The sequence below is a fragment of the Podarcis raffonei genome, chromosome 2, assembly GCF_027172205.1.
Source record: "Podarcis raffonei isolate rPodRaf1 chromosome 2, rPodRaf1.pri, whole genome shotgun sequence".
In the NCBI taxonomy this organism is placed as follows: Eukaryota; Metazoa; Chordata; class Lepidosauria; order Squamata; family Lacertidae; genus Podarcis; species Podarcis raffonei.
The window spans coordinates 110,305,924-110,320,099 of NC_070603.1; the positions used below are offsets into that span (position 1 = coordinate 110,305,924).

General features: G+C 42.1%; 2 protein-coding genes across 6 annotated transcripts in view; both read left to right on the plus strand.

Moving 5' to 3' along the window:
• Positions 1–4,662, plus strand: part of LOC128408632 (zinc finger protein 709-like) — a 60,909-nt gene extending 56,247 nt beyond the window's left edge. For 4 of the 5 annotated variants that reach the window (XM_053378601.1, XM_053378600.1, XM_053378599.1 and 1 more), the window contains 2 exons: positions 564–726; positions 2,575–4,662. In XM_053378601.1, the coding sequence (XP_053234576.1) occupies positions 627–726; positions 2,575–4,163 (1,689 nt within the window). In that variant the 5' untranslated portion in view covers positions 564–626 and the 3' untranslated portion in view covers positions 4,164–4,662. The remainder of the gene's footprint in view (positions 1–563; positions 727–2,574) is intronic. The other variant, XM_053378603.1, reaches the window with a different exon arrangement.
• LOC128408629 (oocyte zinc finger protein XlCOF6-like) overlaps positions 1–14,176 on the plus strand; it is a 109,811-nt gene that overhangs the window by 61,463 nt on the left and 34,172 nt on the right. The gene's annotated exons all lie outside the window — the stretch shown is intronic.

A 14,176-nucleotide genomic window follows, 5' to 3' on the forward strand; every position in this document is an offset into this window, starting at 1 on the left:
ATTTTCACGTTCCTGAGCCTCATTTTATTATAATACACATGCGCAACAAGCACTGGCATTTTCTGCTGAATAAGTTCTGATGCCTACCGCGTTCTGTTACATTGTGTTAGTTGTGCATGTTGGGAACCTGTGTTACATGCAGCCATTTGCATCATGTGGCGACTCATGTTCTAGCTTTCTGCTGTATCTTTGCGATTCCCATATTAGCTGTATTTCTGCCCCAATTGGGAGGTGGCAACTTGCAAAATAGCCAGTTTCATAAAGCACAGGCTACCATAACTTCTTTATTAGAAGCATACTCAAGGATTTAAAGGGGTACACATTGTTGCATTTATTGTGGCCCTTTGGGCAACTGCCACAAGGCCACTACTGCCCATACCATGCCAGCCTTAGGAAGGGAGAAGGGACAGGCAGACGGAAGGAATTGCCAAAGGTGTTTGAAAATGGGTGGAGGCTCTTGGGAAGCGGGTGCCCATTAGGGGCTTCTACAGGGGCAACAGAATGTGTTGGGCAAAATCCCTGCAGGGGCTCTGAAACTCCCTTGACTTCTTCCTTCCTCCCAGGAAGCTACAACTTGCCCTGGCTTCTTTGCTCCTCAAGAAGTTGAACCTGCAAGCCTGGTCAGGATGGACGGAGGAAGATGGACAGTTGACCTGGTCAAGCTGTCTCCTGCATCCCTCCCTGCAACCTTTGAGCATCCCCTCCTGGGACCCTCGGAGAAATCTGGTGAGTTCCAGGGGAGAGGAGATGGGAACATGGATGGCTGGATGGTGGAGGGAGAAAGAGGAAAAGATGGAGAGGAGACCAAAGGCAGTAAGGGCCAGGCAGGAAGAAGGAAGGGAGGGAGGGAGGGAGGGGTGAGGCCTTCTCCAAAGCAGCTCTTTGTGTTTGGAATCTCTGGTGTTATTTCCACTGCAGGATTAAGTGACGATAATGATGTTGTACACCAATCCAGAAAAATGGGTGAAGGGGGCTATGGAAATGCTTCCTGTCATTAATTATATTTCATATATTTAAATAGTTTATGTTACTTTTATTTTTTTAAAGACTGGGTCAGAGTGATACATTCCACCAGCATCCAAATACAGTAGATGCATGCACCTCCCCAGTTAGGTGGGCTTTCGGGACAAAGGACCTGTTATCATGATACACAGTTCCTCTGGCTGGAGCCTGTTCACATAGGATTGGGCATATGAAGACCGAGGGTGGCCATTATTATAACCAAATAGTGTAAACTTGCCATTCTTACAGACGGATTGTGTGTGAGAGTGAGTGAGTGGGATAATAATTTATAGCGCCCCTGTAATTCTGTCCCTCCATAAGCTTACATGGAGCTACAGTGGTACAACCTTGGTACAAATTTCAAAATAAGTGCACAAAACCAACAAAGGGACTCACAGGTTTATAGTGGCACCAGCTTTCCTAATCAAGAGTCCCCTTTGTCAGACTGCGGCCCACAAAAGCTTAGGTCATAATACCTTTATGAGCCTTTTAGGCCTGCAAAAGATGAATAAACAGAAGCACAGGAGACAGTGACTGCCAGCAACTAGGGTAGCTTGAAAAAAATGATTAGACTGATGTCTGTGCTCTGCCCTTGTGGTCCTAGGCAATAATGCTTCTTAATACTAGTTTCTGGAAAGCACAGGAGGGCAGTGGGCTCTTGGGCTGAAATCTTGCTTGCTGGTTTCCTACAGGCTTCTGCTTGGCCACTGTGAAAACAGGGTGCTGGACTAGGTGGGCCATTTCCCAATCCAGTAGGCTCTGTTTAGGGTCTAACATATTGCAATATTTTTACACTTACATGTGGCATAAGAACATTTCAGTTTTACTTCTTACTCATAGGAGAGACTGCTGTTGGAGCCTGAGATCATTTCCTCACTTGAAAAAGAAAAAGACAGATGTGTCTTATAAGCCAGTTCCACCGTAGATATCTATTATAAAATGATGGCGCTTTCTTAAGTGTGAATGGAGTGATCTGTTACGATATAGAAGCAATGCAGCTGCGAGCTGCTAGCTTGAAAACATCACATGATGTTGGGACTGTTCGTGGGAAACAGAGGGCACCGGAATTAGCTCAGAGTGTAATATGAGCTGTACAGGAAGTGTTTGTCTCTCAACTGCTGGAGTTTGAAGAGAGCAGCCATGTTTTTTGTAACGCTGCAAAGACAGAAATAAAGGCATGTAAATACGTTTCTGTCTATCTCTTTCCCCTGCCGGGGGGGGGGCAACAAAGAGGGGGGGTGTTCTTCTCACGCTGAGAAGGATCGCCTATTGCGACCTCTGCCTGGATCTTGCTGAGGAATGCAGACAGGGAGGTCAACAGGAGACCAAGCCGGGTGCCTGGGAGTGTTGACAGTTTCTCCTGATAAAGGCTTGATTTCTGACATGATCATGGGTTGCTCTTGCCATTATCTCATCTTTATTCCTAAAAATTTGGAACATGGAGACAATGGAGTGGACAATGGAGTGAAAATAAGAGAAGGTGCACTTGGGAATTCACATGTGTTCAGTTCCTTTCTTGTCTTTTTTAAAAGTCTAACAGGATTCTCTCCCCCCCCCCCCACTCCCAAACAGGTGAGGAAGACGATGGTCAGAATTCTACGGAGCCATCTGTGAATTCATTGGGAAGAACAAAGAAACAGTTTAAGTGCAGGGAATGTGGAATGTGCTTTAGTCACTGTGGAAGAATGAGGATACACCAAGGAACTCACATGGGGGAGAAACCATTTGAATGCATGGAGTGCGGAAAGAGCTTCCATAAAAGTGGAACATTTAGAATACATCAACGAACTCACACGGGGCAGAAACCATTTAAATGTATTGAATGTGGAAAGAGCTTCAGTCATAGTGGAACACTTAGAATACATCAACGAACTCACACAGGGGAGAAACCATTTAACTGTATAGAATGTGGAAGGGGCTTCAGTCTTAGTGGAAACCTTAGAAGACATCAACAAACTCACACGGGGGAGAAACCATTTACATGTATTGAATGTGGAAAGAACTTCAGTCAAAGTGGAGACCTTAGAATGCATCAACAAACTCACATGGGGGAGAAACCATTTAAATGTATTGAATGTGGAAAGAGCTTCAGTCTTAGTGGAAAACTTAGAATACATCAACGAACTCACACAGGGGAGAAACCATTTAACTGTATAGAATGTGGAAGGGGCTTCAGTCTTAGTGGAAACCTTAGAATACATCAACGAACTCACACAGGGGAGAAACCATTTAACTGTATAGAATGTGGAAAGAGTTTCAGTCAAAGTGTTCACCTTAGAATACATCAACAAACTCACACAGGGGAGAAACCATTCAAATGTATTGAATGTGGAAACAGCTTCAGGCATAGTGGTCACCTTAGAATACATCAACGAACTCACACAGGGCAGAAACCATTTAAATGTATTGAATGTGGAAAGAGCTTCAGTCATAGTGGAAACCTTAGAACACATCAACGAACTCACACAGGGGAGAAACCATTTAAATGCATTGAATGTGGAAAGAGCTTCAGTCATAGTGGTGCCCTTAGAACACATCAACGAACTCACACAGGGGAGAAACCATTTAAATGCATTGAATGTGGAAAGAGCTTCAGTCTTAGTGGAACACTTAGAATACATCAACAAACTCACATGGGGGAGAAACCATTTAAATGTATTGAATGTGGAAAGAGCTTCAGTCTTAGTGGAAAACTTAGAATACATCAACGAACTCACACAGGGGAGAAACCATTTAACTGTATAGAATGTGGAAGGGGCTTCAGTCTTAGTGGAAACCTTAGAATACATCAACAAACTCACACAGGGGAGAAACCATTTAACTGTATAGAATGTGGAAGGAGCTTCAGGCGTAGTGATCACCTTAGAAGACATCAACAAACTCACACAGGGGAGAAACCATTTAAATGCATTGAATGTGGAAAGAGCTTCAGTCATAGTGGAGACCTTAGAACACATCAACGAACTCACACAGGGGAGAAACCATTTAAATGCATTGAATGTGGAAAGAGCTTTAGTTGTACTGGAGACCTTAGAAGACATCAACGAACTCACATGGGGGGGAAATTGTTTAAATGTAGGGAGTGTGGAAAGAACTTCAGTCAAAGTCGACACCTTAGGAAACATCAGCTAACTCACACAGGGGGGAAACCACAGATGTAGGGAATGCGGAAAGAGCTGCAGATGCAGTGGAGACCTTAATATTCACAAGCAAATTCACATAGATGAAAAGCCATATAAATGTATGCAGTGTTCCACTCAGTTTTCACTCTTTGCTTCATATAAAGAAACTCATAAAGGCAGAAATCAATTTTAAATGCATGGAACCTGTGTGATGTTCTGGTGTTTGTATTGAAATTTGTATACATACATATATTTGTTAAAGTAATGAGGAGATTTCACCCCTCCCATATCCAAGGATCTGCTGATGTTCTCTGCTGATTCTCTAGAGAGGAGGGGCGGTTTCTGCTCTCTACTTATTTCGCTCCAACCTCACATCAAAGAGAGAGAGACTGAGTTTTAGAGAGAGCGAGATAAGGTTGCTGCTAAGAGCAGCTGCAGACACTCAGTGCAGTTCAGCATTTTTCATTTAGACCTCATTTAGCTCTGTATATAGTTGTGTATTATAGTTGTAGATAGAATAAAGAAGATATTCTACAGAGCTGCTCTCCGAGTCGTTTATGCTCTGCTATACTCTGCTGTGCGACGACTGTCTTCTTGTTGGAGTGAATCCGGTGCTCACAACTCTAAGCTGTGAGTCCACAGCACTTTGACCTGTTCCTGTATAGAAGGTGGTCTCTGGAAGTGCTACCCAGCTCGCCTAGCCCAGTCGGGGCTGAAGTGGATGAGTCCAGTTGGTGGCTCAAGGGCGATGCTGACAAGTCACATATAGTAAATGTACAAAATAACTTGCTAGTTGTTGCTAGATAAAAAGGGGGAGAGTGTGAATCTGGAATGTTCAAGGTGTGTGATGAATCTGTTGAGTTTTGACCTCCGCCCTTCAATGCCAAAGTGATGGGCTGCCCTTGTCTTGTGGATCAGCATCTGTCAGGCTTCAGGGAATTGGCTTCCTTCCCCCTTGGCCGTAGATAAGCAGAACAAAGGGAAAGGAGTCTTCTTACCCGTTAGAAACTTTAATGATCCCAGCGAGAGAACAAAGAACCCGTCTTCTAGGAATGGCGGTGCTCCCAATGAACAGGTCCACCCCCTCACATCCCTAGTCACCGCCGTCACTTCTGTGTCTCCTAACCTGAGCCTGTACCCGCTGTGCTTTCTGTCCTGCCACTTTTGCAACTCTCCTTGACCTTGGGGAAAGCGGATGGATGCTTTCCAGAGACAGTGAATCTGTTATCTCTCCCCCCCCCGAGTTTCTTCTCCAAGCTGTTCCCCATCCAGTATTTCCCAGCTTTTGCCTTCTGATTGACTTCCCGCTCTTCCCCTGCTCGGGTGGCGAGCCTATTTGGGCTTGCCCATGAAGGCTGATGGATCCTGATAGATTCCATCAGGCCTTGCGGGACCCTGCTTCTCCTGGCGACTCATTAGATGACCTTGTCGAGGACTGGAATAACCGGCTATTGGCAGCCATCGATGAGGTCGTCTAAGCACCCTCTGCGACCCCATCGAAACCGGGCCCCTTGGTTTACTGAAGAGCTCCAGAAAATGAAGCGGGATCTCAGACGGCTAGAGCAAGTATGGCGACAGACTTGTGACGGAGTTTCAAGAACATCTTATAGGACACTTATGAAAGCCTATGAGATGGCTGTGAAAGCTGCTAAGAAATCTTACTTCGCAGTTTCCATTGCATCTGCTAGCTCTCGCCTGGCACAACTTTTTAGAATAATGAGGTCGATAACGTCCTTAAGGAGGACAACCAAATTTAAGCACAAATTCGACCCATAGCTGTGAGACATTCACGAGCTTTTTTGTGGAGAAAGCCCTGTTGCTCTGCCGTGACCTCCCTGCCAATTTAGATACATTGACTGAACTGGAGGCCCCTCGACTGTTTTCGGGTCCAGTGTTGGACCATTTTGATCGGATACTCCCTGCTGATGTGGATAGATTCCTCCAAGCTGGTAGGCCCACCACCTGCCTCCTCGATCCGTGCCCATCTTGGCTGATTAGGGCGTGTCCAGATGTCACGTGGACTCCCCGTTTGAAATTATCAATTTGTCCCTTGGCACGGGGACATTCCCAGGGGAACTGAAGGAAGCAGTGGTGTGTCCGATCTTAAAGAAAACGTCACTAGATCCTTTAGACCTATCCAATTACCGCCCAGTTTAAAATCTTCCATATCTGGGTAAGGTAATTGAGAGAGCGGTTGCTGAACAGCTTCGTAGGTTTTTGGAGGAAACATTGGATTTAGATCCATTTCAGTCTGGGTTCCGTCCTGGTTTCGGGACCGAGATTGCTCTGGTTGCCCTAACAGATGATCTCCGTAGACAATTGGATCGAGGCGGGTCAGGACTGCTGATTCTTTTAGATTTGTCAGCAGCCTTTGACATGGTCGATCATGATCTTCTGGACCACCGCCTTGCTGACATGGGGATACAGGGCATAGCCCGTAAATGGCTGTGCTCTTTAATCTCTGGTCGGGGACATAGGGTGGCGCTAGGGAGGGAGATGTCGTCACGCCACTCCTTGGTGTGTGGAGTGCCGCAGGGCGCAATCCTCGCCCCAATGCTTCTTAACATCTTTATGCACCCCCTTGCCCAGATTATCCGGAGCTTTGGGCTGGGCTGTCACCAATATGCTGATGACACTCAGCTCTATCTGCTGATGGATGGCCACACCGACTTGGCCCCGGACACACTGACCAGATGCTTGGAAGCTGTGGCTGGATGGTTTCATGGGAGCCAGTTGACACTAAATCCTTTGAAGACAGAGGTCCTATGGCTGGGTCGGGATGGCATGGGAATGAGGGACCAACTCCCTTCTCTTGAGGGGGCCCAATTAGTGCCATTGCCTTCCATTAAGAGTTTCCATGGAGGTGCAGGTTACAGCAACAGCCAAGGCGACATTTTTCCACCTTCGCCACATCAAGCAGTTGGCCCCTTACCTTTCCCGCCCCAACCTGGCCACAGTGATCCATGCAACGGTCACCTCCAGGCTTGACTACTGTAATTCGCTCTATGTGGGGCTGCCCTTGAAGCTGTCCCAGAAACTCCAGCGGGTGCAGAATGCTACAGTGAGGCTCCTCACGGGGTCTCTGCCATGAGAGCATATTCACTCAGTGCTTTTCCAGCTGCACTGGCTCCCGGTGGAGCACAGGGTCAGATTTAAGGTGCTGCTTTTGACCTTTAAAGCCCTTCACAGCCTAGGACCCTTGTACCCACCTTGTACCTACAGGACCGCCTCTCCCGGTATGCCCCACGGAGAACCTTAAGGTCCATAAATAGCAACACCCTAGTGGTCCTGGGCCTTAAGGAAGTTAGATTAGCTTCAAGCAGAGCCAGGGCCTTTTCAACACTGGCTCTGGCCTGATGGAAAGCTCTGTCTCATAAGACCAGGGCCCTGCAGGATCTGATTTCTTTCCGCAGGGCCTGTAAGACAGAGTTGTTCTGCCTGGCCTTTGGCTTGGAGCCAATTTGTTTTGTTTTGTTTTAATAATTTTTTTATTAATTTTTTCCATAATATCTCCAATCATACAATTTTCATATCACATATTTTAACTTATTGAACCTCCCTCAACTCCTCTGACAATCGTCCATAATTAAATTTCTATCTTCACATTCCTTAATTATAGTATCGCCTTTAAATACATTTTTCTATCCTCTTTTACATTTTTGCGATATTCCTTATTTTTTCACAAAGCTTCTTTAAAACACACTAGCGTTGTATTTTCCTCACACACAGTTTTCAAATAGTCTCTAAATTTTCCCCAGTCCTCTAGAAACTTATGGTCTCTTTGAAATCTGATTTTCCCAGTTAATTTGTCCAGTTCTGCATAGTCTGTTAGTTTTGCTCTCCATTCTTCCAGAGTTGGTAGTTCTTCTTGTTTCCACCTTTGGGCCATCAATATTCTCGCTGCTGTTATTGCGTACTGAAAGAGTTTACAGTCCCTCTTATTTATATCATTTTTAGTTATTCCCAGTAAGAAGGTTTCTGGTTTCTTTACAAAGCTATATTTCAGCATTTTCTTTAACTCATTGTATACCATTTCCCAGAATCCCTTCACTTTCTTACACTCCCACCACATATGAATAAATGTACCCTCTTTCTCTTTACATTTCCAACATTTGTTACAAATTTTGTACATTTTTGCTAATTTAGCTGGTGTCATATACCATCTGTATACCATTTTCATAACGTTTTCTTTTAACGTAGTACATGCTGTAAACTTCAAGTTTTCATTCCATATTTTTTGCCAATCTTCCAAATCTATACTATACCCTAAATCTCTGGCCCAGTGAATCATTACTGCTTTAACTTCCTCATCCATCGTGTGCCATTCCAGTAAAATTTTATACATTTTTGAAATTATCTTACAATCATTGTTGACAATTTCTGTTTGAAATTTCGAATCTTTTTCTTTATACCCTCTTTCTTTCACATCCTTTTTAAACATATCACTTATCTGATAATAGTGCAGCCAGTCAAATACATGTTCTTTTACTTGCTCATATGGTTTCAATCTCCATTTCCCATCTTCTTTTACCACCAAGTCTCCATAAGTAATCCAATTACTCCTCATATTAATTTTCTTGACTCCCATAACCTCTAATGGGGATAACCAATGTGGAACCCCCATTTCTAGTATATTCTTATATCTGTCCCACACTTCAATTAATGATTTCCGGAAGATGTGGTTTTCAAACGATTTATAACCCTTTTTCTTCTCTTGCCATAAATACGCATGCCACCCAAATCTGCTATCGAAACCTTCTAGATCCAGTAATTTGGTATTTTTAAGTTTTATCCATTCTTTTATCCAGCAAAGACATGATGCCTCATAGTATAACTTTAAATCTGGCAGGGCAAAGCCTCCTCTTTCTTTTGCATCTGTTAGTAATTTATATTTAATTCTCGGCTTTTTGCCCTGCCAGATATATCTTGAAATCATTCTTTGCCATTCCTTAAAAATCATTACCCCTTTTAATATTGGGATCATCTGAAATAAAAATAACATCTTTGGGAGCACGTTCATCTTGACCATTGAGATTCTACCCCAAAAGGATAGTTTTAACCTTCCCCATCCCTCCAGATCTTTCTTAATTCCATTCCACACCGGAACATAATTATTTTGAAACAAGTCAATATTTTTTGGAGTTAACCATATTCCCAAATATTTAACCTTTTTAACAATTTCAATACCCATTTGTTGTTGCAGCACTTCAATCATTGTTTGATCCATATTTTTAATTATAATTTTAGTTTTTTTCCTATTTAACTTAAAGCCTGCCACATCACCAAACTTTTCAATCTCCTCTAACACTTCAGTTGCACTGTTCATCGGGTCTTCCACCATTATAACCAAATCATCGGTGAAGGCTTTGACTTTATATTCGTTTTGGCCTACTGTCACCCCCTTTATCCTTTCATTTTTCCTAATTGAACTCAGAAAGACCTCCAAGACCATTATAAACAGTAAAGGTGAGAGCGGACAGCCCTGTCTAGTACCTTTTGATATTTTAATTTCTTCTGTTATCACGTTATTTACTATCAATTTCGCCTTTTGTTCAGTGTATATTGCCTTAATTCCATTAAAGAAATCATTCCCCATCTCCATATATTCTATATTTTTCAACATAAAGTCCCATGATACGTTGTCAAATGCCTTTTCGGCATCTACAAACATTAACATTGCTCGTCTCTCATTCCTGGCTGTCAGATATTCCAAAATATTTATTATATTCCTCACATTATCTCTCATCTGTCTGCCAGGAAGGAAACCCGCTTGATCCTCATGAATGATTACTTGTAAAACCTTTTTTAGTCTCTTTGCCATTATTCCTGCAAAGATTTTGTAGTCCGTATTTAATAGGGAAATCGGTCTGTAATTCTTTACTTGTGTTTGGTCCGCGTCCTCTTTTGGAATAAAAGTTATAAATGCATCTTTCCATGTCTCAGGAATCTCTCTCTCTTTTAAGATGTCATTCATTACTTCTTTTAATGGTGTCGTCAGAGCTGTTCTCAACTCTTTGTAATACCTTGCTGTAAACCCATCTGGTCCTGGGGATTTCCCGTTTTTCAATTCTGTTATTACCTCCTTAATCTCCTCGATATCAATCGGGGTGTTCAGCCTTTCTGTTGCTTCTGTCGGGATCTTTTGCACCTCTTTCTCTTTTAAATATCTTTCTATTTTCCTCATGCTGTTCTTTTCTTTATTCCTGTACAATTGTCTATAAAAATCCAAAAATCCTTTTCTAATACCTTTAGGACTAATTATCTCTTCTCCTTCCACATTGATTTTGTTTATTGTACTTTGTTCTTTCCTTTTCTTGATCTGCCAAGCAAGCCATTTTCCTGATTTGTTTGCAAATTCAAAGTTCTTTTGTCTTAATCTTTTAATGTTCCATTCCACCTCTTTGTTTATTATCATTGCAAATTGAGTTTGCAGAGCCTTAATACTCTGTCTAATTCTTGTGTTGTTTGGTTTTTTGATTAGCTTTTGTTCATTTTCCATAATTTGTTTTAAAATCTCTTTCTTTTCTTTCTCTCTATTCTTCTTTTTGATTGAATTTTGTTGTATAAGAAACCCTCTCATCACTGCCTTGCTTGCGTCCCATACTATACTCATCTTCGTTCCTTTATTGCAGTTATCCACAAAATAATCATTCACTTTCTTCTGTGCCTCTTGAACAAATTTTTGATCATCAAATAGGCATTCGTTCATTCTCCATCTGAATGTTCTTTCTTCAAAGCCTTTGAGTTCTAACTTGATTGGACTATGATCTGAAATTACTCTTGGTTCAATTCCCACTTGAATGATTCTTGGAGTTAATTCACTCGAAATCCAAATTTGATCAATTCTAGACGTCGACTGATTTGGTTCTGAATAAAACGTAAATTGTTTTTCTAATGGGTATCTTAACCTCCAAATGTCTATTAAATTGCAGTCTTTTACCATTTCGAAAAATGTTTTGGGTAGTTTACCTTCTTTTGTTCCACTGTCTCTCAATCTATCCATTTCTGTTGACACTACCCCATTCATATCTCCCATCAGAATTATCTTTTGATCCACATATTCCAACAATTTTTCTTCCAAATTTTTGTAAAAATCAGTTTTATTTCCATTAGGTGCATAGATCCCGACAATTATTAGTTTTTCACCTTGCCAATTAATTTGGACGGCAATAATTCTTCCCTCTTCATCCTTAAAAATTTGCTGGGCTTCAATTTTACTTTTTATATACAAGATCACTCCTCTTATCTTTTCTTTGTCTGATGATATGAATTCGTTTCCGAGTCTTTTGTTAATCAAAATTTTCCTGTGTCTTTTCGCCACGTGTGTCTCCTGCAGACAAATTATATCTAAGTTTTTTTTCTTTAGAAATTGTTCCACCTTATTCCGTTTTTTTATCATTCAGTCCATTAATATTCCAATTCCATAATTTTAACGCCATTTTGTTTCCGAATAATAAAAATTTTCCTCCTCTAAATTATTTTATTATAATCTTTCTTCTTCTTCCTCTCCTTCCTCTTCTTCCTCTTCTCCTTCTTCTTCTCCGTCAAACTTTTCTCCAGTTTTCTTCTTCTCCCCCAAATCCTTCACTCCTTTGACATCCACTCCTCCTGTTGCTCCTTTAACTTCTTCTTCTTCCTCTGTTAGCAATTCTTTATATTTCCTCTGGAATTTGCCTATCTCTTCCGGGCTGGTCAATCTGTGTCTCTTGTTTTTATAGGTAAAAGAGATCCCCTCCGGGAACTCCCATTTAAATTCTATATTGTTCTTTTTGAGAATTTGCACCTGTGGCTTGTAGGGGTCTCTTCGTTTTAGCAATCTAATTGGAATGTCTTTAAAGATGATTATGTAATTACCATCTATAGATAATCTTTTTTCTCTGTTTTTTTGGAGCCAATTTGATTCCCTCCCCCTCTTTCTTTTCTTTTCTCCTGTGATGAGGCTGCGTTTTAATATCTTAATGTTTCAATATTTTAATGTTGTATTTTAATCTTGTTTTTAAGTTGTATTCATTCAACTTGTTTTTATTATTGCTTGTCAGCCACGTGGAGCCCGGCCTTGGCTGGGGAGGGCAGGGTATAAATAAAAATTATTATTATTATTATTATTATTATTATTATTATTATTACTATGAACTATGTTCCTCTGCAAACCACTGTTCCAAATCTATACAGTCCTCCTGCTCCTGGGAAGATTCAGGGGGAGCCTCCCACGAATGCGCCTCAGTGCTGCTTTCCTCAGCTGGGTCCCTGGTTAGGTCTTGGTTTAGGGGAGCAAGCGTGGGCCTGGCCCTTGGGTGGGGGCGAGGGGAGAAGGGAAGAGAAGTAGAGGGGATGCTTCTTTTTCCACGCAAGGCTAGTTCTTGTTTCTCCCAAGTATGCGCCTGTAATCAGTGAGTGTGCATTTAGCAGGAGAGCATTCCTTCGTCTCGTAGCCTAAGATGCTTCAGGGGCCATTAGGGCGAAGCGTGTGTATCACACATGTGCCGTGAGACGAATGGGGGGGCGGTAAATAACTGTTGGGGTGCTTAAAAGGAGGCCGTTGTTTCGTGAGGGGGGGTGGGGGGAGGAGAGCCTTAGCGATGCCAAACAGAAAGAGCCAAACATGACTATAGGATACATGTGGTTGCTACTCTGACTTTGAAGATGGGCAGTGGGAGTGTCACATGCTTCTGCTAAAAGCAGATCTAGGGAAGATTAAGTCACTTGCAACCTTAAACACACTTGGGTCCCATTAGAGACGATTCTCATGAGGCCGGAGGAACATCGCCCGGCTGAGAGGTATGAAGGCCACTCCCTGCAAGGCCTTTCCCACCTGGCCTTGGGGGCAGGACCCAGACTCACCCAGCTCTACTATGTTAAATTTGTATTCTGTAGTTGACCTCCTTTGTAATGTTTTACTTTGAAATCTTTTAAGGTAATATTTTAGTTTTCTGTTACATTGCTTTGACAGTATATTCTATACAGTAGTAAGTTAGGATAAAAACACCTCGGGTGACAAACACTTCAGGTTACAAACTCCACTAACAATGCTTATAAGCTTCAGCCCGTACGGCCAAGGTTGATGGGAGTTGTATTTCAAAAGCTCAGGGGTGGAATATCTCATGATTCTTACAACTTGTCATCATGAATAATTACAGTGGTACCTCAGGTTAAGTACTTAATTCGTTCCAGAGGTCCATTCTTAACCTGAAACTGTTCTTAACCTGAAGCACCACATTAGCTAATGGGGCCTCCTGCTGCTGCCACGCTGCCAGAGCACGATTTCTGTTCTCATCCTGAAGCAAAGTTCTTAACCCGAGGTACTATTTCTGGGTAAGCGGAGTGTGTAACCACTGTATAGGTAAAACTTTTGTTGATACAGAGCTCATTTTTAGCTTCTGGGAGCAGCTGGTCACTTCTGCTTTATAAACAAACCCAAATATATTGAAACACTTTACATTAAAACCAAATTTCAGAACAGAGACAAACCAAACTTTTTTTAAAAACACACACCCGTTTTTTTACTTTACAAACCATTATCTTCTCAATCCAAGATTTGCTTTTCATATGTATAAAAATACTTGGTTAGCAAGGGGGTACAGAAATAATAATAAAAAAGCTACAATAAAAGCATTATCAGCATTTAAAAAGAAATGCTAGTGGATGTTCAAGGCATTGAGTTACAAATGAAGGCAAAGATCAACCATTGCTAGGTAGAGCCTGGAGACATAATCCTAGAATCAACCCCTGCCCCCCCAGCCCGCTTTTGCCTGTAAATGTACTTGATTCAAAGATCACATAAATTATATTTTTTGTCATTAATTCTGATGGGCGGGGCGAGTTAAAAGTCACCCACCGCATGGAGATATATTTGGGTTTGAGAGGCAGGTGGTCCACTGCTGGACGGCCAGGGTGACCAGAATCTTTCTCAAGGCCTTGTCTTCTTCAACCCAGGTAGGCCTTGGAATTAAGAATGCTTTGGAACTGAATTGACGCGACAGAAGCAAGAGGATGGGCAATGAATTCTGATGGCTTGCTTGGAACAGAAATGTATTTGGAAGACACTGTGCTGA